The sequence below is a fragment of the Lissotriton vulgaris genome, chromosome 3_1 (assembly GCF_964263255.1).
Source record: "Lissotriton vulgaris chromosome 3_1, aLisVul1.2, whole genome shotgun sequence".
Lineage (NCBI taxonomy): Eukaryota > Metazoa > Chordata > Amphibia > Caudata > Salamandridae > Lissotriton > Lissotriton vulgaris.
The window spans coordinates 1,667,772,630-1,667,798,551 of record NC_141689.1 but is presented as its reverse complement, the minus strand read 5'-3'; the positions used below and the strand labels follow the sequence as shown (position 1 = coordinate 1,667,798,551).

At 49.9% G+C, this 25,922-nt stretch overlaps 1 protein-coding gene across 1 annotated transcript in view; it reads left to right on the top strand.

Annotated features, from left to right (window-relative positions):
- Nucleotides 1-25,922, top strand: part of ZGRF1 (zinc finger GRF-type containing 1) — a 289,898-nt gene that overhangs the window by 173,910 nt on the left and 90,066 nt on the right. Inside the window, exon 11 of the mRNA XM_086963269.1 lies at nucleotides 25,358-25,492. Coding sequence (XP_086819395.1) covers nucleotides 25,358-25,492 — 135 coding nt within the window. The remainder of the gene's footprint in view (nucleotides 1-25,357; nucleotides 25,493-25,922) is intronic.

Genomic DNA, 25,922 nt, shown 5'->3' with positions numbered 1-25,922 from the left:
TTGTTTCTAGCACTGAAACAGCTCAAACGTTACCAGAAATGCAGTGACAAGTGTTACAGCATGGTGGAAGGCCCTTTGCAAACCTAGACTGGTCACCTGTTACTTATTGCTAAATGTGGGTGTTAAATTGGTACTAATGGTGTGCAAGCCACTCTTGCTTCCTTCTGTGCCTCTCTTGCCTCTTTCTGCATTTCTGTTGCTTCTTTCTGTGCATTTATTTCTTGTTCTGCACTTCTCTTCCCCTTTCTGCAAATCTCTTCTACTTTGTGCACCTCTCTTCCCTCTTTCTGCACATCTGTTGCCTCTTTCTGCGCCTCATTTTCTTTTTTCTGTACCCCTCTTGCCTCTTTCTGCACCTTTCTTTCCTCTTTCTGCACCTCTTGCCTTTTTCCATACCCTCTTACATCTTTCTGCACCATTTTTGCCTCTTTCTGCCCCTCTTGCTTCTTTCTGTATTTCTCTTCCTTCTTTCTGCACCTCTCTTGCTTCTTTCTGCACCTCTTCTACTCTTTTCTGCATCCCTCTTGCCTCTTTTTTGCACCTCTGTTGGTTCCTACAGATCTCCTGCCCCTTTCTGCACCCCTCTTACCTCTTTCTGCACCACTGTTGCTTCTTACTGCACTTTTATTGCTTCTTTCTGCACCACTCTTGCCTCTTTCTCTACCTCTGGTGCTTCTTTCTGCACTTCACTTTCCTATTTATGCACGCTTTGTGCCTCTTTGAGCACCTATGTTTCTTCTTTCTGCACTTTTCTTCCTTCTTTCTGCACCCCTTGTGCCTCTTTCTGCACCTCTGTTGCCTCTTTCTGCATTACTCTTGGTTCTTTATGCACTTCTCTTGCCTCTATCTGCACCCTTTGTGCCTCTTTCAGCACCTCTGTTGCTTCTTTGCACTTCTCTTACTTCCTTCTGCACCCCTCTTGCCTCTTTTGGCACCTCTGTTGCTTCTTTCTGCACGTCTATTGTCTCTTTCTGTACCTCTCTTGCTTCTTTCTGCACCTCACTTGCCTCTTTCAGCACATCTGTTGCTTTTTTCTGCAGATCTCATGGCTCTTTCTGCACCTCTCTTGCCTCTTTCGGCACCTCTTTTGCTTCTTTCTGCACCCCTGTTCCCTCTTTCTGCACCCCTCCTCCCTATTTGTCCAAATCTATTGCCTCATTCTACACTTCTCTTCGCTCTTTCTGCACCACTCTTGCCTCTTTCTGTACCTCTCTCTTTCAGCACCTCTGTTGCTTCTTTTTGCACTTTTCTTTCTTTCTGCACCCCTCGTGCCTCCTTCTGCACCTCTGTTGCTTCTATCTGAAAGAGACACGTTAGTGATAGATTCCTTACCTTAGAATATCCCCAGGCGTCAGACTGGATCCGCAAATTTTTGCGTAGCAGTACCCTTGCGTGTCGGTATTTGTCGTCTGCGGCTCCGCGTCTGTCGTCGGCATCGCGGGCGCCGTGATGACGTCGTCAGAGTACTTAGACGCCGCCTCCGCGTGCTGACGTCAGTTCTTCTTTTTTCCGCGCCAGCAAGCGCAGATCTGGCAAAAGCAGTACTTTAGTCACTTTTTGACTAGTCTTTTTTGATCCCTTTTGATAATTTTTTCTTGAGTCTTGCGACTCCGGACGGTGCCTAGGGATGCCTGGTTTCAAGCCTCGTGAGGATTGTGACTGTCTGATGTCGGTCACTGACCCTCACCGTCGGTGTCTCCACTGTCTCGGCGTCGATCACGACGACAAGACCTGCCCCGACTGCCGGGCCATGACTTTGAAAGCTAGGCGGGAGCGGCCCCGCGCCGCTAGAGGTCCCGGTCCCACAGGAGGTCGAGGGACAGGTCGCGGGGTCCTAGCCATCACAGCTCCGAGAGTCAGCATCACTCCTCCGGGTCGAAATCGGCGTCAGGTAAGCACAAGAAGTTGAAGAGACGTCATCGCTCTTCTGACTCCCCCCGACGCTCGCGCTGCTGGGGGTTCGGGTAACACCGCCCACTCTGCTCCGTCGGAGTCGCGGGCGTCGCGGCCTGCTCCACACCCTCTGGTCCCTGGGAAGGACGCGATGCTGGGGGAGATCGAGCGCTTCCTCATGGCCATGAGGAACTTCTCTTCCCCGACGGGTTCCGCTGCGCCTTCAGGCCCAGCGGACCCGTCTGGGGCCCCTAGCGGGTCGGGGCTTTGGCCCCGACGCCGTCGGGTGCTTCGGCCCCGACGCCGTCGGGTGCTTCGGCCCGACTCCGCCGGCACCTTCTGGCCCAGCGCCGCAGGGTCCCACTGGATCTGCTTCGGGATCCGGGTCGTCGCCGGTTGACCTAACGACCTCACCGGCGCCGGTCCCCCAGGTGTCACCTCCGGCGCCGTCCTCGGGCGGCGCCGTCCCGATGCCTCCCTCGCTCCGGTTCCGGCATCGGAACGGCGCCGCTGGGCGCCGCTTTCGACGCCGCTTGGGGAGTTTAGCTTCTATGAACCGGCCTCATCGTTTGACAACCCTGACTATCAGGGGATGGGTGAAGAGGAGTATTGGGATGGGTCTGAGGACCCTCTGACCCGAGAGTGTCAGTCTCAAGAGGACTGGACAGGTGGACTTGGGGATGCCAGTGGTCTGGACACATCACCATACACTGGCTTTGTCTCACCTCCTACCGTGGCTACGAAGGAGGGGGCAACCTACAGTGTGGTGTTGATGAGGGCAGCCAAGGCCTTGGGCCTTGAGCTCCCTGTCGCAGCCGTGAGGACTAACCTCCTCACTGAGGTCCTTAAACCGCAGTCAAGCTCGGCTGAGCCTCTGCTACCGTTTAATGAGGCCTTGACCGACGTTCTTTTGGGCACTTGGTCCAGGCCCGCTACTGGTTCGCCCGTAGATAGGAACATGGCCGGACACCACCGCCTGGCCCCGGGCGACCCATGTTTCCTGTCCACCCACCCCACCCCGAGAGTCTGGTCATCCAGGCATCCAATTCCCAGACCGCATTCTCGTCGGCTCTGCCGTATAGGGAATCCAAGAGGTATGAGCAGTACGGCAAAAAGGTATTCTCCTCCCTTAGTCTTGGACTGCGGTCTTCCAACACCGCATGCCTCTTGTGCCACTACACCCACTCTCTGTGGGATATGGTTGCGGAATTGCTGCCAGAGTGTCCGTTGGAGGTACGGGCCAAACTCGGCCAAGCCCTTGTGGAAGGCCGGGATGCAGCAAAATATTCTATCCGGTGTGGGCTGGATACCACCGACTCACTAGGTAGAGCGATGGCAAGGACAGTGGCGATTCCCCGCCACGCCTGGTTGAGGTCCGCCAACTTCTCGGCTGATGTCCAGAATACACTGATGGACATGTCGTTTGATGGCCGTCGCCTTTCTGGCGACAAGGCAGACCATGCACTTGAGCGCTTTAAGGAGTCCAGGGCTACGGCCAAGTCCTTGAGTCTCTCGGCCCGCGCCAGCAAACGGGTGCCTTTCGCTCCTTTCGTGGCCAAGGAAGGGGCGCCCCCACACGTGCTGCCAGCCACGCACCGCAGGCAAAGATCCAGCGCAGTGGCGGCTGTAGAATTCGCCGTGGAGGCGGTCGGGGACAACGGCGAGGCCAGTCCACACCCTCCCCCGCAGCATCCGCCTCAAAACCCTCCTAGTTTCGGCCCATGTGACGCCAGTGGGGGGCAGGGTTCGCCATCACCGCTCCCACTGGCGCACTGTCACGTCGGACAGGTGGGTGCTGTAAATCGTCCGAAGGGGCTACTCCCTCCCCTTCGAGACGACCCCTCAAGCCATGCCACCGCAACAACACCGCGTATCGGGGGATCATTTGCGGCTTCTGCAGGAGGAAGTTACGGCCCTCTTGGCCAAGGGGGCTATTGAGCGCATTCTTGGGCCAGAAGTAGGATGCGGTTGCTACTCCCACTACTTTCTGGTACCCAAGAAGGGCGAAGGGGGCCTACGCCCTATCTTGGACCTACGGAACGTCAACGGCTTCCTCCGGAAGGAGAAGTTCAAAATGCTGACTTTGGCGCAGGTCTTAGCTGCCCTGGACCCAGGAGACTGGATGGTAGTGTTGGACTTGCAGGACGCTTATTTCCACATCCCCGTCCTGCAGGCCCACCGGCGCTACCTGCGGTACACGGTAGGCCACGAGCACTTTTAGTTTACCGTGCTCCCCTCTGGCCTTACCAGCGCCCGAAGGTGTTCACGAAAGTGATGGCGGTGGTCGCAGCTCATCTGCGCAGGTTAGGGGTTTCAGTCTTTCCCTACCTCGACGACTGGTTGTTGAAGGCGGGCTCGCCCCAGACAGTCGTCAGCCATCTCCAGACGACGGCAGACCTCTTGCACCAGCTGGGGTTCTCCATCAATGTGCCGAAGTCACACCTGTGTCCCTCTCAGAAGCTCCTTTTCATCGGAGCGGTTCTCGACTCGGCGCAGTTTCGGGTTTACCCACCCGAACAGCGGGTTCGGGATATACAGGCTCTGATTCCAATCTTTCAGCCTTTATCCCGAGTCTCAGTCAGGTTGACGCTGCGGCTTCCGGGGCTGATGGCTTCCTGCATCCTTCTGGTGCATGACGCCCGTTGGAGGATGCGGGCTCTGCAGTGGGACCTGAAGTTTCAATGGGCCCAGCATCAGGGCAACCTGTCCGACCATGTCCTGATCTCGGAGGGCACTGCGAGACAGCTGCAGTGGTGGCTCACGGACCGCGATTGGGTCAGCGGCAGATCCCTGTCCCTTCCCCAACGGGAGCACGTAGTTGTGACGGACGCGTCCCTCCAGGGCTGGGGAGGCCACATGGGAGAGGCGGAGATCAGAGGCCTCTGGTCTCCGGCGGAGTCCCGGCTCCATATCAACCTTTTGGAGCTGCGGGCGATTTGTCTAGCACTGAAGGCATTCCTCCCCTCTGTCCGGGGGAGTGTAGTGCAGGTGTTCACGGACAACACTACCGCCATGTAGTACTGCAACAAACAGGGCTGGGTGGGGTCGTGGACCCTCTGCCAGGAGGCTCAGCGCCTTTGGCAGTGGCTGGAACATCAGGGTGTGACCCTGGTGGTTCAACACCTGGCAGGTTCTCTGAACGCCAGGGCGGACGAACTCAGCCGCCGGTGCATGATGGATCACGAATGGCGTCTGAACTCGGACGTGGCGCAAGGCCTCTTTCATCAGTGGGGAGAGCCTTGGTTAGACGACGCCTACCGACGCGCAAGGGTACTGCTACGCAAAAATTTCGGATCCAGTCTGACGCCTGGGGATATTCTAAGGTAAGGAATCTATGACTAACTAATGTCTCTTACAGATATATTGTTAACCAAGTAGTAACTTGTGCTTCTGTACTTCTCTTGGTACTTACTGCACTTCTCTTGCCTCTTTGTGCACCCTTCATGCCTCTTTCAGCACCTCTATTGCGTCTTTCTGCACTTCTCTTCCTTCTTTCTGCACCCCTCCTGCCTCTTTCTGCACCTCTGTTTCCTCTTTCTGCACCTCTCTTGCTTTTTTCTGCACCGCACTTTCCCTTTTCAGCACCTCTGTTTATTTTTTTCTCCAGATCTCTTGCCTCTTGCTGCACATCACTTGCCTCTTTCAGCACCCCTGTTGCTTTTTTCTGCAGATCTCTTGCCTCTTTCTGTACCCCTTTTTTCTCTTTCTGCACCTCTCTTGCCTCTTTCTGCACCCCTGTTCCCTGTTTCTGTACCTTTCCTGCCTGTTTCTGTACCTTTCCTGCCTTTTTCTCTACCTCTGTTGCTTCTTTCTGTACCTCTGTTGGCTCTTTCTGCACCGTTTCTGCCTGTTTCAGCCCTTCTGTTGGTTCTTTCTGCACTGCTCTTGCTTTTTTCTGCACTTCTCTTGCTTCTTTCTACACCTCTGTTGCTTCTTTCAACAATTGCGCAGTCCTCCACAAACGGCCACTGTGATGTCAGATGGCCAGGGGCCGTCCGACGCATGGCAGAGGTTAATTAAAAAAATATATATTTAAACGGAAAGGCCGGTCTTGGGGATGGGGTCCCCTGGGCCATAATTGGCCTGAGGAGGGGAGCCACGCGTCCCCCCTCCCCAAAATTAAAAAACAAACAAAAAGGCTGCCAGGCCCCAGGGGAGGAGGACCTCAGAACACAAGTGGACTTCATCCTCCGAGCAGCAGTGCGCCAAGGGGTGCATTTGCAGAGTGATGTAAAAAGGGGGCATGGCCTCGGACCACCTCTCTGCAATCCAGCTAAATGGAGCTTACTGGAGGTACCTGGTGGGCTAGTTGACCCCCAAGGACCCTCAGTATTCAAGGGGACTTAATCCCCTAACTTAGAACGCGCCAGGAGGCGCATTTGCCGAGTGGTGGAGAAAGGGGGCGTGGCCTGTGTCCACCTCTCAGCAATCCCACTGTGTGGGGCTTACTAGAGGTAAGAGGTAGGCTAATTGGCCCGTGAGGACCCCCAGCAGTGAAGGGACTTCAATCCCTATCGAAGAGCGCGCTAGGGAGTGCGTTTGCAGAGTGGTGGACAAAGGGGGCATGGCCTGTTATGACCCATCTTAATACCTCCAGTAAGTCCCACTCAGTAGGATTGCTAAGACGTCTTTGGAGGCCATGCCCCCTTTCTCCACCACTCCGCAAACGCGCCTCCTGGCAGACTATGGGATGGGGATGACGTCCACTTTACTCCTGAGGGACTTTGTGGCCAAGAAACACTTCTGGTACCTCCTGTAAACCCTACGCAGTGAAATTCCTGAGCGCTGGTCGGAGGCCCAGCACGCTTTCTCCACTACTCTGCAAACACGACTACTAGTTAAAGAAGTGTTTGCAATTTAAAAGGTTTCGCATTTGCGAGAGTTTGAGCTATTGGTGTTGTAAATGTAAAAGTTTTTTTACTAATGTTTTTTGGAGTGGGGTGGATGTAGGTTGTGTGTAGTAGAATTATGTGGTCTGTTAAGAGTGAAATTATGTGGATGGAAAGTATGTGGTGTTTAGTGTATAGGAATTATGTGGGATTATGTGTTATGGGGAGTTATTAAGTGGTATGGTAGTCTGTGTTGTGGCGTGGTTTAGTCTTCCTCGTTTCCATAGAAGCTCAGCTATGAACTCAGTGGGACAAAAAAGAAGGAATCACTGAGGAGCACTTGTGGACTTAGTCAGAGGTATGAGTAGGGCCACTGGAATTATGTGACTGTTTGGCTGCACCAACTTTCGCACAGTTATACATTTTCTGCATTAGCCACATAATTCATCATCTGCTCCCTAATCTGCAGATTTGAACAAAAAAAGCCTTGTTTCTAGCACTGATACAGCTCAAACGTTACCAATAATGCAGCGACAAGTGTTACAGCATGGCGGAAGGCCCTTTGCAAACCTATAATTGTCACCTGTTACTTATTGCTAAATCTGGGTGTTAAATTGGTACTAATGGTGTTCAAGCCACTCTTGCTTCCTTCTGTGCCTCTCGTGCCTCTTTCTGCATTTTTGTTGCTTCTTTCTGTGCATTTCTTTCTTCTTCTGCACTTCTCTTCCCCTTTACGCAAATCTCTTCTACTTTCTGCACCTCTCTTCCCTCTTTCTGCGTGTCTGTTGGCTCTGTCCGCGCCTCATTTGCTTCTTTCTGTACCCCTCTTGCCTCTTTCTCCACCTTTCTTTCCTCTTTCTGCACCTCTCTTGCCTTTTTCCATATCCTCTTTCATCTTTCTATACCCTTCTATGCCTCTTTCTGCCCCTCTTGCTTCTTTCTGTATTTCCCTTCCTTCTTTCTGCACCTCTCTTGCTTCTTTCTGCACCTCTCCTGCTTCTTTCTGCACCTCTCCTACCCTTTTCTGCATCCCTCTTGCCTCTTTTTGCACCTCTGTTGGTTCTTTCTGCGCTGCTCTTGCTTCATTCTGCACCTCACTTACTTCTTTCTGCACTTTTCTTGCTTCTTTCTACACTTCTGTTGCTTCTTTCAGCAAATCTCTTGCTTCTTTCTCTACTTTTCTTCCTTTTTGCACCCCTCCTGTTATGTTATGTTATGTTAAAAAGTTTATACCGCGCATGTACACCGAGACGGTTTCTTGGCGCTCATAACAGACATAACGAACCAGGGCAAAGATTATTATTCTGAGGCCGCTTTGAAAAGGAAAGTTTTTAAAGTTTTCCTGAATGACTCATAAGAGGGGCAGTGGCGAAAAGAAGAAGGGAGGGAATTCCAGAAGGAAGGGCCTAAAAAAGAAAAACGCATTCCGCCGTGTTTTTTGCGGCGGTTGGATGGGATGCAGAGAAGGTTATCAGCAGAAGATCTGAGATTACGGGTAGGAAGGTATCTCTTTAGCTTGGAGGAGATGAATTCAGGGGCGCGGTTATGGAGAGATTTGAATATGGTGCATCCGATTTTGAAGGAGCACCGTTTGGCCACTGGGAGCCAATGAAGGCTCCTCAGAAGGGGGGAGACATGCTGGTGTTTAGGTTGGTGGAACACCAAGCGGGCAGCCTGGTTCTGAATTAGCTGGAGTTTTTGAAGCTGATAGGCAGGAATCCCCACATACAAGATGTTAGCAAAGTCAACCCTGGAGATGACCAAAGCCAGTATGACTAGTATGAGTGCCTCTCTGGTAAGAAATCGGAAGATCTTACGGATCCTACGCAGTTGAAAAAAGCAGGATGATGTAACAGCCGAGATCTGGGATTTCATAGAGAAGTCCTCAGAGATGACCACTCCAAGGCTTTTCACAGAGCTGACCGGGCGAGGGGGAGTGCCAAGAGAAGGGGGCCAGTAATTGTCATCCCATGGATTGGTAGGACCACCCACCAGGACAAGTTCCGTCTTAGACGGGTTCAGCTTGAGCTGGCTGTGAGCCATCCATTCAGAGATGAACAACATTGTTGTTTGAAAATTAGAACGGGAGGATAGTGAAGTGTCCAGAGGAAAGACCAACTGCAGGTCGTCTGCATAATTATATATAGTGGCAGGGGAGTGACGAAGGGCGACCATAAGTGGTTGCATATATAAATTAAAGAGAAGCGGGGAAAGAGCTGAACCCTGGGGGACACCACAGGTGAGGGGGGAGAAAGGAGCAGAGAAGGTAGAAAGATGGACTGCCTGGGAGCGGCCTTGCAGGAAGGATCGAACCCAGTCAAGGGCAAAGCCCTGGATGCCGGCGTTTCTGACACGGTCGATCAGGATAGTATGATCGACCGTGTCAAAAGCCGCCGAGAGATCCAACAGTACAAGGGCTTGGGAGATGTTATTGTCGGCCCCGGCTCTAAGAGTGTCCATGACAGCCGCGATCACCATCTCTGTGGAATGGAGGGGCGAAAACCAGCCTGTTGGGGATCCAGCCTGCCTCTTTCTGTACCTCCCTTGCCTCTTTGTATACCTCTCCTACCTTTTTCTGCACCCCGCTTGCCTCTTTATCACTTCTATTGGTTTTCTGCACTGCTCTTGCTTCTTTCAAGACCTCACTTGCCTCTTTCAGCGCTTCTCTTGCTTCTTTCTAAACCTCTGTTGCTTCTTTCAGCAATTCTCTTGCCTGTTTCTGCACTTCTCTTGCTTTTTTCTGTACCTTTCTTGTGTCTTTATGCATCTCTGTTGCCTTTTTCTGCACTTCACTTGCTTCTTTCTGCACCTCTCTTGCCTCTTTTGGCACCTCTGTTGCTTCTTTCTGCACCCCTCCTGCCTCTTTTTATGCCCCTCTTCCCTATTTGTGTAACTCTCTTGCCTCTTTCTACACCTCTCTTCCCTCTTTCTGCACCACTCTTGCCTCTTTCTGTACTTTTGTTGCTTCTTTCTGCACTTCTCTAGCCTCTTTCTGCACCCTTTGTGCCTCTTTCAGCACCTCTGTTGCTTCTTTCTGCACTTCTCTTCCTTCTTTCTGCATCCTTCTTCCTGCTCCCCTCATGCCTCCTTTTGTACCTCTGTTGCTTCTTTCTGCACTTCTCTTTTTTCTTTCTGCACTGCTCTTGCCTCCTTCTGCATCCCTATTGCCTCTTTGAGCACTTCTTTTGCTTCTTACTGCACTTGTATTGCTTCTTTCTAGAACTCACTTGCCTCTTTCAGCACCTCTGTTGTTCTTTTCTACAGATCTCTTGCCCCTTTCTGCACCCCTCTTTCCTCTTTCTGCACCCCTGTACCCTGTTTCTGCACCTTTCCTGCCCGTTTCTGCACATCTCTTGCCTCTTTCTGTACCTCTGTTACCTCTTTCTGCACTTCTCTTGCTCTTTCTGTACCCTTCCCGCCTCTTTCAGCACCTCTGTTGGTTCTTTCTGCATTGTTCTTGATTTTGTTCTGCACCTCCCTTGCCTCTTTCTGCACTTCTTTTCCTTTTTTCTGCACCCCTCCAGCCTCTTTCTGTACCTCCCTTGCCTCTTTGTGCACCTCTGCTGGTTCTTCCTGCACTGCTCTTGCTTCTTTCTGCACATCACTTGCCTCTTTCTGCACGTCTCTTGCTTCTTTTTAAACCTCTTTTACTTCTTTCAACAGTTCTCTTAGCTCTTTCTGTACTTCTCTTGCTTGTTTCTGCACCTCTCGCGTTTTTCTGCACCTCTGTTGCCTCTTTCTGCACTTCACTTACCTCTTTCTGCACCTCTCTTGCCTTTTTCGGCACCTCTGTTAATTCTTTCTGCATCCTTCCTGCCTCTTTCTGCACCCCTCATCCCTATTTGTGAAACTCTCTTGCCTCTTTCTACACCTCTCTTCCCTCTTTCTATACCACTCTTACCTCTTTCTGTACCCTTGTTGCTTCTTTCTATACTTCTCTTGCCTCTTTCTGCAACCTTCAGGCCTCTTTCAGCACCTGTTGCTTCTTTCTGTACTTCTCTTCCTTCTTTCTGTACCCCTCTTACTTCTTTCTGCACCCCTCATGCCTCCTTTTGCACCTCTCTGGCTTCTTTCTGCACTTCTTTTGTTTCTTTCTGCACTGCTCTTGCCTCTTTCTGTATCCCTCTTGCCCCTTTGGGCACCTCTTTTGCTTCTTCCTATACCTTTATCCTCTTTCTGCACCCCTCTTACCTCTTTCTGCACCACTGTTGCTTCTTACTGCACTTTTATTGCTTCTTTCTGCAACTCACTTGCCTCTTTCTACACCTCTCTTCTCTCTTTCTGCATCACTCTTACCTCTTTCTCTACCTCTGGTGCTTCTTTCTGCACTTTACTTGCCTATTTCTGCACCCTTCGTGCCTCTTTGAGCACCTCTGTTGCTTCTTTCTGCACTTTTCCTCCTTCTTTATGCACCCCTTGTGCCTCTTTCTGCACCTCTGTTGCCTCTTTCTGCACTTCTCTTCCTTCCTTCTTCACCCCTCTTGCCTCTTTTGGCACCTCTGTTGCTTCTTTCTGCACATCTATTGTCTCTTTCTGTACCTCTCTTTCTTCTTTCTGCACCTCACTTGCCTCTTTCAGCACATCTGTTGCTTTTTTCTGCAGATCTCATGCCTCTTTCTGCACCTCTCTTGCCTCTTTCTCTACCTCTTTTGCTTCTTTCTGTACCCCTGTTGCCTCATTCAACACCTCTCTTCACTCTTTCTGCACCACTCTTGCCTCTTTCTGTACCTCTCCCTTTCAGCACCTCTGTTGCTTCTTTCTGCACTTTTCTTTCTTTCTGCACCCCTCGTGCCTCCTTCTGCACCTCTGTTGCTTCTTTCTGTACTTCTCTTGGTACTTTCTGCACTTCTCTTGCATCTTTCTGCATCCTTCTAGCCTCTTTCAGCACCTCTGTTGCCTCTTTCTGCACCTCTCTTGTTTCTTTCTGCACCTCACTTTCCTTTTTCAACACCTGTTTATTTTTGTCTCCAGATCTCTTGCTTCTTGCTGCACATCACTTGCCTCTTTCAGCACCTCTGTTGCTTTTTTTGCAGATCTCTTGCCTCTTTCTGTACCCCTTTTTTCTCTTTCTGCACCTCTCTTGCCTCTTTCTGCATCCATGTTCCCTGTTTCTGTACCTTTCCTGCCTGTTTCTGTACCTTTCCTGCCTCTTTCTCTACCTCTGTTGTTTCTTTCTGTACCTCTCGTGCCTCTTTCTGCACTGTTTCTGCCTGTTTTAGCACCTCTGTGGGTTCTTTCTGCACTGCTCTTGCTTCTTTCTACACCTCTGTTGCTTCTTTCAACAATTCTCTTGCCTCTTTCTTCACTTCTCTTCCTTCTTTCTGCACCCCTTCTACCATACCTTTTTCTGTATCCCGTATGCCTCTCTTTGCACCTCTTTTGGTTCTTTCGCAATGCTCTTACTTCATTCTGCACCTCTCTTGCCTCTTTCTGCACCCCTGTTCTGTTTCTGCACCTTTCCTGCCTGTTTATGCACATCTCTTGCCTCTTTCTGCACCTCTGAGTCAGAGGTAGTTTTAATCTCCTTGCCCTATTATGTACTCAGGCCTTATAGGAGAGGTCATGCCAATCACAGGTGTACACCAACCCATTGTGTACCCTATTGTATGTAGGTGTTTAAACTGTATTCTAAGTGTCTTTCAGCCTAGCACTGGCTCCGGGCCTGGTTAGTCAGTCAGTCACCACCAGTACCAGTCAGTAAAATGTTGGGGGCACAGGATGACTTTGAAACAAGGCCTATTTCTGCCCCTCTGTTGGTTCTTTCTGCGTATCTCTTACTTCTTTCTGCACTTTTCACTTTTCTTTGTCTTTCTGGACTTCTGTGGCCTCTTTCTGCATTTCTCTTGCTTCTTTCGGCACCTTTCTTCCTCTTTCTTCACATGTTCTACTTCTGTAGGCATAGTTAGAAACTAGCATTTAAAAAAAACTTAGGAATTCACTGAAAAAAACATAGGTTTCAGGGATGTTATAGTTATAATTATTATTTAAAAAAAACCTTTGAAATTCACTGAAAAAACCATAGGTTTCAGGGACGTTATAGTTGGAAATTAGAATTTGAAAAACCATGGAAATTCACTGAAGAAAACATAGGTTTCAGGGACGTTATGGTTAGTTGGATATTTCACTCGTACAAAACCAGAGAAATTCAGCCGTTATAGTAAGTTGAGCTTACTATAACTCGCGCCACCGCAATGCACTGCTGATGACGTCACGTATTATATCATTCGTGACATGGTCAGTGACATCACTGATGACATCTCAAATGACATCACTGATGACATCATCCATGTGATAATCTGATGCACTTCCTCACACCCTAATATTTCCTTTGATACGCTGAATCTAAAATACAGAATACCATTTTCAAAACAATAGACTCACCAATACCAGTTACTGCATACCCACTCACTGTTTCCCAGGTCTACATACACGTCCACTCATTCACCCACACAGTCACTCGTACATGCAGTCACTTATCAATACAGCACTATCATTTGCACTCGTATACCTATACAGACACTCCCACATCGCCACTCATCCATAGTTACTCACACACCTAGTCAATCATGCAAAGAATCATTCACACTCCCATTTATTCACGTATACAGTTATACACACCCCACCTCAAATATTCATACATATACTAACACATACTTACTCTCTTATACAATCACTGATACAAGCACACATTCATCCATACACCCACTCTCAAAATCACTCACTCTCACATATAGTGATTTATATACTCGACAACACTCACATATACTGCCTTTCACATATGTACCACTGAGACATCCTTTCACTCACCAACACACCCATACTGTCAGGGCCCGGGAAACCGAATCTCGGAAACCCAGGTCCTGCAACATCCAGTGTGCATCCCTAATATCTGGTGGTCCGATTTCAAGCAACACTCCGCATACAAAGGATTGCGGGTGATTGTTGCCCGTAATAAGGTGATGTGTCGTGCCCGCCTAACGAGGCAGAATGCCAGGAAAATTGCCAGTCTAGTTTCTCGCATTTGGATCTGGGCGCAAGGACTGAGCCAGCTGTGAAGCGTGTTGGCTGAATTAAAAGCAGCGCACTTCACCAACAGATTTGTTCTGAGAGGATGTAACGCGCAGCGTTAGTCAGAGAGTTAGGGTTTAGAGAAGTTAGTCTGCTAGTTTTTGGTGTAGGGTAGAGTGCTCTTCGTTTTCATCAGATAGTTAGTTAGGTGTTACGGTTAATTAAGGAAATTCCTTTAGTTTCTGAGTCTGGAAATTAAGGCAACGCGAGCTTGATTCCGAAAGGTTTAGTTACTTACCTGATTCTTGTCAGAAGCCCAGCGAATTCCGGAAATTCTTCTGCAACTGAACTGCAAGTATAATCTGGAAGAAGAGAGAGTGAGAAATTATTAAAGACACACCAAGTGAGAGCATGAGAGAATGAGAATTAAGGAGACACGGCATCACGGCCAGACTTTGCCAAGTGGAGCCATCAACACAGTGAAAGCGTGCAATCCCTTCGTTCTCCCACGCACAGCGGAGTTGCTGAGGAGCCATCCCCTAGTCCTTAGATGCCTCCCCGCACCGACCTGTGGCCCTGACAGACGGAGCACGACGTACCCCGGACGGAGCGAGGCCAGAGCGGCGCCCCGCAGCGAACGGGAACCCCTGAAACACGCACGGCGAGACCCCTTACCCCCCTCGACGGCGACCCGTGGACTTTGGTGGGACCGCCGCCTATTGCCTAGACACGTGGTTTCCGGCGGAGTTGGCGCAGTGCGCCGGACCCTGAGGTTAGTGCACCTGGGACACCGGAGTGCCTGTTACGGAGACCTGCCACCCGGGTCGCCTTGCGGTGCTGGTCGGTCCCATGTCAGGAGGGACCAGAGCGAGGACCGGAACCGGAGGGGCGCAAAATAAGGGGAAGATGGTGAAGAATCCAGAGACTGACCAGACTGCCTCTAAACTGGACGCCATGCTGGCAGCAATGGAGCGATTGGAGGAGTCCATGCAGCTTACCCGTACCTCCTTGGAGACTAAGATAGACAGTGTGGCGGTGGACCTGACACATCTCAGGGCAGATCACAAGAAACTGTCTGAACGGACGACAGTCTTGGAACACGCAGTGGCAGAGGTCTCACCCAAAGTGGCGCTGGCATACAAACACATACAGGACCTCCTCAACAGGGTGGAATTCCTTGAAGATAGAGCGGAGGATGCGGAAGGGCATGCACGGAGGAACAGCATTCGCATAGTGGGTCTGCCGGAGCGCTGGGAACGGAGGGAAGCAGCGGAACACATGGAGACCTGGCTCCGTGACCTGTTGCTGGAGGGCACGCTGTCAACGCACTTCGTCGTGGAGAGGGCGCACCGGGTGCCATCCCGTCGCCCCCTGTGGGCTCCAATCCCATGCTCATGAGGGTATTGAACTATCGTGACCGAGACGCCATTTTGCGAGAAACCAGGAAGCTGTCGGACATCAAGGTTGAAAATGCAAAAATAATGTTCTTTCCCGATTACACGGTGCAGGTCCAACGCCAGCGTCACTCTTTCATGGCTGTGAAGCAAAGACTCAGGCGACTGACTCTCAAGTACTCTTTGCTGTTTCCAGCTCGCCTCCGTGTGACAGCGCAAGACAAAACACATTTCTTTGACACTCCTGAGGCGGCTGAGGCCTGGCTGGACTCTGGGGTCGACACGTAGCAGGGGGCCGCGCCACCGAAGCCCCGCAGAGACCGTGGCACTCGCAGACGCAGATACCGGCGGCCATCGCCGGCTAAATCGTCCATAACGGAAAAGGAGGTGGGCCTCACTCCCGACCAAATGCAGAGCGGGCAACAGGAGGCCCTCCGAATGGTGGCCGAACTCAGTGGATCACAGTCACCTATCCTGATCTCCAACGCCAGTCCCAGATCGCGTGAAAGCAACGACGACTATCTATATGGCTTACCGGATGACCAAACAACGGAGGAGCTACCGGAGGTTACACCTCAAACTGCAGACTTGATAGCGTAGTAGTGTCTTTCAAGGCGCCTCTGGACGGAATGGAGTGGATGATGCCATATCCGAGTGTGCACGCTGGGTTTGGTGGACTGACTGGAGGGACTCTTAAGAACACCTGAAGACCTCTATCACTGCTGTCTACTTTGGCCCCATAGGCCGGACCCTGCTCCCGCCATCCGGCCCTGGTGACTCTTGGGTTGCTCCCGCTGCCTGGTGGGAGGACAGTGTTGCAATACAAGCGGAACTGCAGTGGCATTGTGATTGTGGGGTGGACTGACCCCTAGAGGTGAGTGTCCCTCAACGAACAGGTGTGGGGGCCCCTAGAGTCGAGTGCCCCGACATCGTGCCAACAGATGCTCCAAGCCCTGAATACAGTCCCTGACTTTGACTTCTGGTGGTCATTGGCCCACTGCCTGCGGCGGGGCGACACCACCGCTCTCCTGGCACGATGAACTGTTTTGTACTGTCTACCACTCGAACTCAGTAACTTCCCCATTGAACTCACGTTTTAATTGAGCTCACTAGAGCGTTTGGGCGACGACATGTTTCGTTGTTGCCCTTTTGGCATTATGGTTGTATTTGTATTATTCTTGGGGCTAGTGCTAGCATTGCCATTTACTATGTTTTCACACCCGCCTGAGGGGGCGGGTTGCAATTACAGTGTCCGACATATGCTCTTGTGCTTGTGTGGCTGGGGTTGGCTGGGGGGTGGTGGGGAAATTGGGATATACAGAGAATGTGATGGCTGTGGTTAGGTTTTGCACCTGGAATGTAAGGGGCAAACACACGCCTTCGCGTCGGTATCAGGTATACTCCTATCTTAGAAGACACCAGGTACAAATCGCTCTTTTACAGGAGACCCATCTGACGGCCGCGGAGGTCCTCACGCTCCGCCGTAGGTGGAGAGGGCAGATCTATGCCACAGGCTTCTCGGCGTTTGCACGTGGAACTATGATCTGGATACAGCCAGGGGTTCCCTTTGCGCTGACACACAGTAACATAGACACGGAGGGGCATTATGTGTTCATACAGGGCAGATTGGACGGGCAACAGATAGTCATAGCTTCCATCTACGCGCCGAATGTTGAACAGGGGAAATTCCTGACGAAGCTGTCGACAGTGATCGCACCCTGGCCAGATGTGCCCCTGTTGTTGGGTGGGGACTATAATAGTGTGTTAGATGTCTCTCTTGATCGCTCGCTCCCCCCAACGGTTATAGCCCCGACCCAGGCGACTTCTAAGGCCCTTCTCGATTGGGCGACTCAGTCGAACTTGCAGGATGCTTGGCGTGTCAGGAATCCCGATGCTAGGGTGTACTCCTACTTCTCTGGGGCTCACTCACTGCACGTCAGACTGGACAGGTTTATGATGTCTAGGGACCTGATACCACACGTGACAGATGCAGAATACCTGGGGCGAACACATTCAGATCACAATCCCCACACTCTGGATTTCGGGTGGAAACGCCCACGCCCGCCAGTGCCCACATGGCGCATCCAGCCTGATCTTTTGCTCGATACACCATTTCGCGAGGAGATGTCTAGGAGGATACTCCAGTACTTTGAGGACAACGGCGACTCCGCCTCGTCCCCGAGAATTGAGTGGGATGCCTTTAAAGCGGTTATCCGAGGTGGTTGCCTTAGTGTACAGGCGGGCCTGCGTAGGCAAGTGGAGCGGGATCTAACGGATGCAGAGACAGTCCTGCTGGATAGGGAGCAAGAGACGGTGGAGGGTGATGACTCCCCGTTGATTGCCGCCATGACAGATCATGCCCTTCTGCTGGAGAGGTTGAGGAACCTTAATTACGCAGCACACTCTGCGCGCACCCACAATGCGGGTGACAAGCCTGGCAGGCTCCTGTCCTGGCTGATACGCCAAGATACCCAATCAGCGTCGGTGCTCTCGATCCGCACGGCTCAGGGCGCTGAAGTCTTTACCCAACAGCTGATCCATGAGGCGTTCACGTCTCACTATAGGTCTCTATACAGCTCGCGGCTGAGGGCTACTGAGGAGGAGATCGCATGCTATCTGACGACACTGCAGCTACCCGTTGTCACCCGTGCCCAACAGTCGGAGCTGGGCGCAGCAATCTCCGGAGAGGAACTGCGCAAGGTGATTTTCTCCCTCTCTAACTGTAAGGCGCCGGGCCCGGATGGGCTACCGGCTAGGTTTTACAAGGCCTACTCCTCACTGTTAATACCGGAACTGCTGAGGGTGTATAAGACGGCATTTGAGAACGCTGAGCTTCCGGAGTCCCTAAACGAGGCCAATGTGATCTCGCTCTTGAAGCCATGCAGGGAGGCGCGCGAGCTTGGCTCGTATAGACCATTGGCGCTCCTTAATACAGACTACAAGATTCTGGCGGCGACACTGGCTCGGAGGCTTGCACCCCTGGTCCCAACCCTTGTCCACGCCGACCAGAACGGGTTCGTGCCTACTCGCAGCACGGCGTACAATATCCGTCGCTTTTTCAGAGTCCAGCGCTATGCGGTATCTGCGTGGCCGCACTCGGGATGCATAATACTCGACCTGGAAAAAGCGTTCGATTCGGTAGAGTGGCCCTACCTGCTCCGGGTACTCGGGAAATATGAGCTGGGTGATGCCTATATCTAGATGGTGGAACTCTTGTACCAAGCACCCGAGGTGCGGGTCCGCACCGGGCGGCTGTTCTCTGACAAAGTGCGAGTCGGGAGGGGCACCAGGCAGGGATGCCCCCTCTCTCCCCTGATATTTGCACTTGTGATGGAGCCGTTGGCAGCACTGCTTCGGCCATCTGGCGATGCCTGGGGTATCCCCCTAGCAGATGGGACACACTCGGTGTCACTGTATGCCGATTACCTGCTGCTATACGTTAGGGACCTAACCTGTATACCCGAGACCCTCACAGACATTTTTCGGATGTTCGGGGATATGTCGGGGCTCCGTGTCAACTGGGCAAAGTCGGGTGTCTACGCGTTCAGTGATGACATGCCACAATGTGAGGTGCGGATGATGGGTGAGACACTTCAGTGGCACCCGACGGTCTTCCGATACCTGGGAATCCTCATTTATCGGGACCCGGTCGATTTGCTAGAGGGTAACCTTGTCAGGGCCATCTCCTCGCTGACCGCCCAGGTCACGTTTTGGAATTCCCTTCCGCTGAATGTGCCGGCCCGCGAGGCATTAACGAAAATGATAATGCTCCCTAGGCTTCTATACTATTATACCAACCTGCCGGTGTATGTGCCAACGCACATATTCAAGGGCTTGGAGGCCTTAACCGGGCGCTTGATTTGGAATGGGGGATGCCCCCGGGTGGCGCTGAGGACTCTTTATGCGGCCGCAGAGGCCGGAGGTCTGGCGGTTCCCAATCAGGAGCTTTACTGCTTGGCGGCCCAGCTCCAGTGGGTTGCCTATTGGCTCAGCGGCAGAAATCTGAATGACACTGCCGCCGCCGACACGACCCTGACTTTGTACCAGGTTTTCACGCTCTTTCACCCCTTAACACGGGGACGTCCTCCTGACCAGATACACCTAGCGGTCGCAAGGCAGTGCTTTGTGCGGAGCCTCAGGCTCACTAAACACACGGTGCCATACGCCCCGAACTTGCCACTGTTGGGGACCCCCTGGGGGGCGGCGTGATGTCACAATCCACGCTGCGCAGTTGGGCAGCGGCAGATTTGGATAGTCTGGGAGATTTATATGGTGAGGGGGAGTTGCTGTCCTTCGCGGCTCTGGCTGCCAGTACTGAGCTGCCCTTGGGACAGTTCCTAGTACACGCTAGGCTTCTCCGTGCGCTGTCAAAGGCTTGGGGGGATTTGTCTCAGGAGCCGACCACGCATATGTTGATACAGTACTTGCACGTGATGGGTGATGGTTCTCATCTGGTGCATTGGCTAGCACAGGCTTTACACCATCATACACAATTCTCCTCCCAATGATTGAGGGATAAGTGGACGGCTGATCGAGGCAGTGAATGGTCGGACAAACAATGGACCATGATACTGGCTGGAGCAGGAAACTTCCCTCGAAATGCACGGTTTAAGATCATTCAGTATTTTATAATACACCGGGCATACCTGTCTCCGGACAAACTGAATCGCTATTTTGGCCTCACCTCTTCAGCGTGCCCCAGATGCGGGCTCCTGGATGCGGACCTACCACACACTCTCTGGCATTGCCCTCACCTTAGTACATATTGGTCGGCGGTTACCGCCACACTGACAGTGGCCACTGGCGGCACCCTTCCCAACACATGGGAGGCATGCCTGCTGGGGCTCTATAAGAGGTCCAAACAGACTAAATTACAGGCACGGTTCTGGGATCTGGGGCTGATAACAGCTAAGCGACTCATTACGAAGCGCTGGAAGAATAGTGCCCCCCCCCGCGGCCGGTAGACTGGCGTCATTCATTTGCTAACTGGGCTAGCGCGGAAAGCGTGGCGTTACACAGGGAGGAGACTGCGGGGCTCTGCATGTATCCAATTGCCCAGGAATGGAACACCACCCTGACCGCATACCATCAGGCCTGCCTCCAGTCGGGCATCACATGATTGCCCATTTGCAGTGGGGTGATGACCAAGTACCTATTGCACCCTGGGGCCTGGCCCTCCGCCTCCCCCCTCCCCCCGCCCCGCCCCCCCACCTATCGGGGCTACGGTCACCTGGACTTGTCTACCGTTCTCCCCCCTGCCGCCTCATAGCTACAGCAACCCTTAATACACGACTGCTCCCTCCCTCTACTGGTCACCTCTGTTGTCCCCAGTATGCTGGCACTACAGTCACACTGCTATACATGCGAACACTAGTCTTATTGTTGTTGATGTGTTTTTCCCCCCCTTTTCTTTTCTTTTCTGATTGCAGTTGGTGATGTTTCTGCCGTGATCATGATTTCTGTTCTTGCGTTTTAGTTCTATGTAATTATATACTGCCATGATCACATGACTGTAGCCACATGCTCCGTAATATACTGCGGGGAGTGGCTTAGCCCAATGCACCATCTGTATTGCCCAGGAAGCACAGCCCTGAACAACCGCTCTGGCCTGTCATGGACAATTTTTGCCCGTATGCAGTGGGGTACACTGCAGATATAGCATGCTTACTTTATTCTAGCTACCGTTAACTGTGGACTAATGCATCTTTCCTGGCTACTGTTTACTTTCACTTGAATACGTCCGGAATGCCGGGCACACTGCCGAGTATGAAGAGACAGCGGATTATATAACATTGTATGATTGATTGGCTTTGTATACATTTTACTTTGTGAAAATAAATAAAATCTGAGGCTGTGGGTCTCAAAAAAAAAAAATGAGAGAATGAGAATTAAGATGATTTGAAATTGGTGTAAGGAAGTGAATACATTACAGTGCAATCTATTCTTTACAAATAAGGTTTGAGAATAGTCTTTAAAGAAAAGAAACTAAAAGAAGAGAGAAATAAGAAGAGAAGCTAAAGCCAAAAGTTTAAAGGGTGAGAAAGAGCAGCGCAGTAAAGGGCATGAGAGAAGTATAGGCAGATTAGAAAAGGTTATTAATAGTGTGTTTTCTAATTACAGTTTTCCTCACAAGAAAAAGAGAGAGCGAGACTAGTAAAAGGCAGAAGGCAACAAGAGCGTGAAGAGTAGAGCACCTGAGGAGAATCAAGACAAGTGTTGGCAGTCTCTTCTCTGTCCCCATGCCCTTTCCCCTGTCCGGGTTCACGCGATCACCTGTACTAGGGGTCATGGAAAGGTAGACAGGGGGAATTGGAAAAATAAAGCAATTTGCTCCTAAGAGAGAGTTGGAACCTGAAGTGAGTACCTTGATCTCTGACACATACACACACTCACCCACCCGTACAGCCCTTCACAGATGCACTCTTGAACCCATACACCCAGTGAATTACCCACTCACACATCTATGCACTGCTACCCCCCGCCCCCCACACACCCACCCACCCACACAGACACTCAGGGACCCATACAGATACTCAGACAACCAATCAGTAACCCATGTAGACACTCATGTAGCCACTCACTAACCCATGCAGCCGCTTACACACCAACTGACAGACTGATACAGACATTTACAGAGTTTACTCACTAACTCATGCATTCAGTAAGACACGTTTAATCACTGACTTATATAGTCATTCACACACCTACTAATTCATCTATGTAGACACTTATACACCCACTCATACTTCCATACACCTTGGCATATAAATAGAAATGTGTGCAGTGCCAACTGAGCCAACACATCAACAAGTTCTCCCTACTAGATGAATGCCAATCAGGATTCAGATCAGGGCATAGTACGGAAACAGCGATCCTCCATATTGTTGATGATGCGTTACAGGCCCTAGACCAAAATCAAGCATGCCTACTAATTCTCCTGGACCTGTCATCGGCATTTGACACAGTAAATCACGAAGCATTACTGACCAGGCTGCAGGACAGGATGGGACTGGCGGGAAATGTTCTGAAATGGTTCGAGTCTTTCTTACGAAACAGAACACAACGATTCCTGGTCAACCAATCAATTTCACCTATATGCCCTAACTCCATTGGAGTTCCACAAGGATCGTCACTATCACCTGACCTGTTTAACCTGTATGTCGAACCCCTTACAGAAATTCTCCGAAACTCACAGATATCCTACCACATTAATGCGGATGAAACGCAGATATACATAAAGATCGCCTCCCTTGAAGACAATGAGCTAATGAACGAGACCTTAAAAAGGGCATTGCAATGGTTAAAGGCTAATCATTTGAAGCTAAATGCCCATTAACAGAGTTCCTATTAATCTCACCAACAAGGAGCCAAGCAGAAATAAAGAAATGGACCAAGCTGGTGACGGCGCTAAACTGCACCCCCACCCTAGTCAACTCAGCTAAATCGCTAGGAATCACTTTAGACGGAAAACTTGACATGAAAGCCCATATTAATTCAATGGCTAAAAGTGCCCGCTTCCATCTGAATTACCTAAGAAAATTGAAACCATTCATCTCAGAGGCGGATCTTAAACTGGCAATCCAATCCCTAGTCATCTCTCGGATTGAATTTGGCTGCACCACCTTAGCCGGATTACCAAACACGTCGACAGCACCACTAAAAGCTTGCCTGAATGCAGCGGCAAGACTCATCACGGGATCGAGAAAATTAGACCATATATCCCCTCACCTGAAAGCATTAAACTGGCTACCCTTTGAAGCCAGAATTCAACTAAAGATAGCATGTATCACCCATAAAGCGCTCCACTACAACACGCCAAGATACCTAGCCAAGAAAATTGAGCTATCAGGAGGTAACAGACCAGCTAGGAGTGCCAAGGAGCTGCTGCTGAGGCCAGCCTTCTTCCGAAAGAAAAAAACCTATGACAGAGCGTTCTCAGGAGCTGCCCCCAGAATCTGGAACTCACTCCCTCCAAGAATTAGGAAGATCCAGAATACTGCAACTTTTAAGCGGGAAGTGAAGAGCTTCATGATGAATACATTGTCTACATAGGCTTATTTGATCACAATGAAGAGCAAGTGCAGTCCTACTACTGAACTTTTGAGACGATATGAGACTGGCGACTCTATTGAGACTAAGCTGTATACAAAATGCTACCTCATGTAAATGTGATCGTATATATCCACCTCACTTATATATTTTATCACACTGCGTAAAACCAGATAATCCTCTACCTTTTATATGTTGGCGTAAATGGAATATGATATAAGTTAAGCCTTAACCTACCTCTTAATGCATAATGCAAATTTGGAATGGATATAGATCTATATGCACCCAAAGCCTTATAACTATCTACCTCATATCAGTGTGTTGTTATTATTGTGACTACATTGTTAATCTGTAACCTGCTCTTTATGTGAAGCGCTCTGATACCCACGGGTCTTGTTCGCGCTATACAAAACTTTATAATAAAAAAAGAAAAATATATATATATATACGGACAAATTTCTCTGGTGTCTCTGGAAATGTCCCTGAACCCTATGTTTTTTTCAGTGAATATATATATATATATGCTTTAACTCTTTGTGATCATATTATTGCAGCTTTAATTTGGATATATATATATATATATCTGCTTCCTTTTCCCGCCGGGCCATGCACTCAGGCACGGGTGCTTGTTTGCGGGGGGTGTGCCCCGCTATTATCGTAGCTACTTCCTTCTTGTCCTCGTCAAAGAAGAGACAGCACTCACGGGAGGAGGATCAAAGTTTTATTTCAGACCCTCAGCACTCTGAGGGTCTGAAATAAAACTTTGATCCTCCTCCCGTGAGTGCTGTCTCTTCTTTGACAAGGACAAGAAGGAAGTAGCTACGAGATATATATATATATATATATATATATATATATATATATATATATATATATTCATTCAATACGGTCAAATGTAAACAGCATGCTCCACAGCTGGTGCAAGTGTAAGGTACAGACCGTCCTCCCCAGTTAATTTCAAAGAAACAAATTGCACTGCACTCCGTGAACTGCAGTGTTGGTGATCTTTGTTCCAGAACAAGCAATCGCACATGTGAACTTTGTTCCAGAGCAAGCAATCACCCCATGATCTTTATTCCAGAGCAAGCAATCGCACCTGTGATCTTTCTTCCAAAGCAAACAACTGCACCAGTGATCTTTATTCCAGCGCAAATAATCGCACCAGTGATCTTTAATGCAGAGAAAACAATCGCACCAGTGATTGCTCTGAAGTAAAGATCACTGAAGCTATATATATATTTATTTATTTATTTATTTATTTATTAAAGTCTTAATAAATTAGTTAAGTTATCATTATTTCTTAAAGGGTGGATTTTAAGTTCCTTCCTCTATTATTTTCTAAGAGAGGGTTTTGCTGTATTAGTGGTTGGCCGTGCGAGGTGCTGTTGCCCTACAACTGCTGCTCCTTTTTGGCAGTAGTAACTTGAACTTGTTAGTTTGGCTTCGTCCCCTATTTCAGGTGGTGTAGACTTGCAAATCTACACTTTTTAGTAACTCTACACTCGCAAACGGTGATTGCAAAAATGAGTAATATTACTCAAAAGTGTAAGAGTACACTTACACATCTATATTACAGTACATTATTAAGTTATGTAGTTGAAACTATGTAACTCCTCAGAGGGAAGCAAAGCAATATTTAAGCTGCCAAGCAGAAAAAATGCTATGGTTCTGATTCACAATGCCATTTACGCTTCTACTTTTATCTGTGGTCAACAAGTGCAAGTAATAAAACATGGATGTACACTTGATTTACTCGTGTAATTACACCAGTAATCTCCCCGAGATGGGAAGTGTATTTGTGGGTGGGGTCTACCGTTCAAAATCGGTCAACAACCGCAAACTTGTAAGTATTTACAAACTTTCAGAGAGCCTAGTCCAACCCTGGATATGATGGAGGGCAGGAATAGAAGTTTTTCCGCAGGTAAAACAGTTTTTATCGGATAGAAAACACAGCATACACAGATGCACAAGTATTTATGTAAGCATTGATGCTTACACATGTGAAGCTCCCAGTGTTGTCATGTACCCAGGGGCTCTTATGGAATTCTTGGAGAATTTCCCCCAAAGTTTGATTTACATTTAAACGTAGCAGTAAAACAATTCAAGTCAAGTAGATTTACTGTTTTTTAAGTATGGCTTAATATGCTTTTATCTTTTTTAACAGCTTTATTTTCTTCTATTCAGATTGAGCAAGATAACAGTTTTCACAACATGGAGGAGGCGGTCTTTACCTGCAAGCTCATTCAGACCCTGATTGCCAGTGGAATTGAAGGATCCATGATTGGGGTGATAACACTTTACAAATCTCAAATGTTCAAGGTGCGTACAGTGCATTTTAATGAGATTTTGAGTAAGAGTTAGCCTAAGGTGTTCATGCTTCAGGATCTCCATCTGATATCTGTCCAGCTCACATCCTGCGAGATATTTTCTTGACTTGCCCCCTCCCTCCCCTCACATTCCTTAACGAGTCCCTTAAGCTTGGAGTCGTTCCCTCCTCTCACAAATCGGCCACTATTATCCCCATCCTGAAGAAGCCTGGTGCAGATCCTTCTGCTTTAATAAACTACCGGCCCATCTCCCTTCTCCCCTACCTGGGTAAAGTCCTTGAGCGTCATACCACCAAAGTTCTCAGTTCTTTTATTGAGGACAGCAGTTGTCTCTCCCCGTGTCTGCTCTGGCTTGGATCTGCTCATTTTTGGGGGACCGCACCCAAGCCGTACATCTGGCTGACTTCTCCGCCCCTGCACAC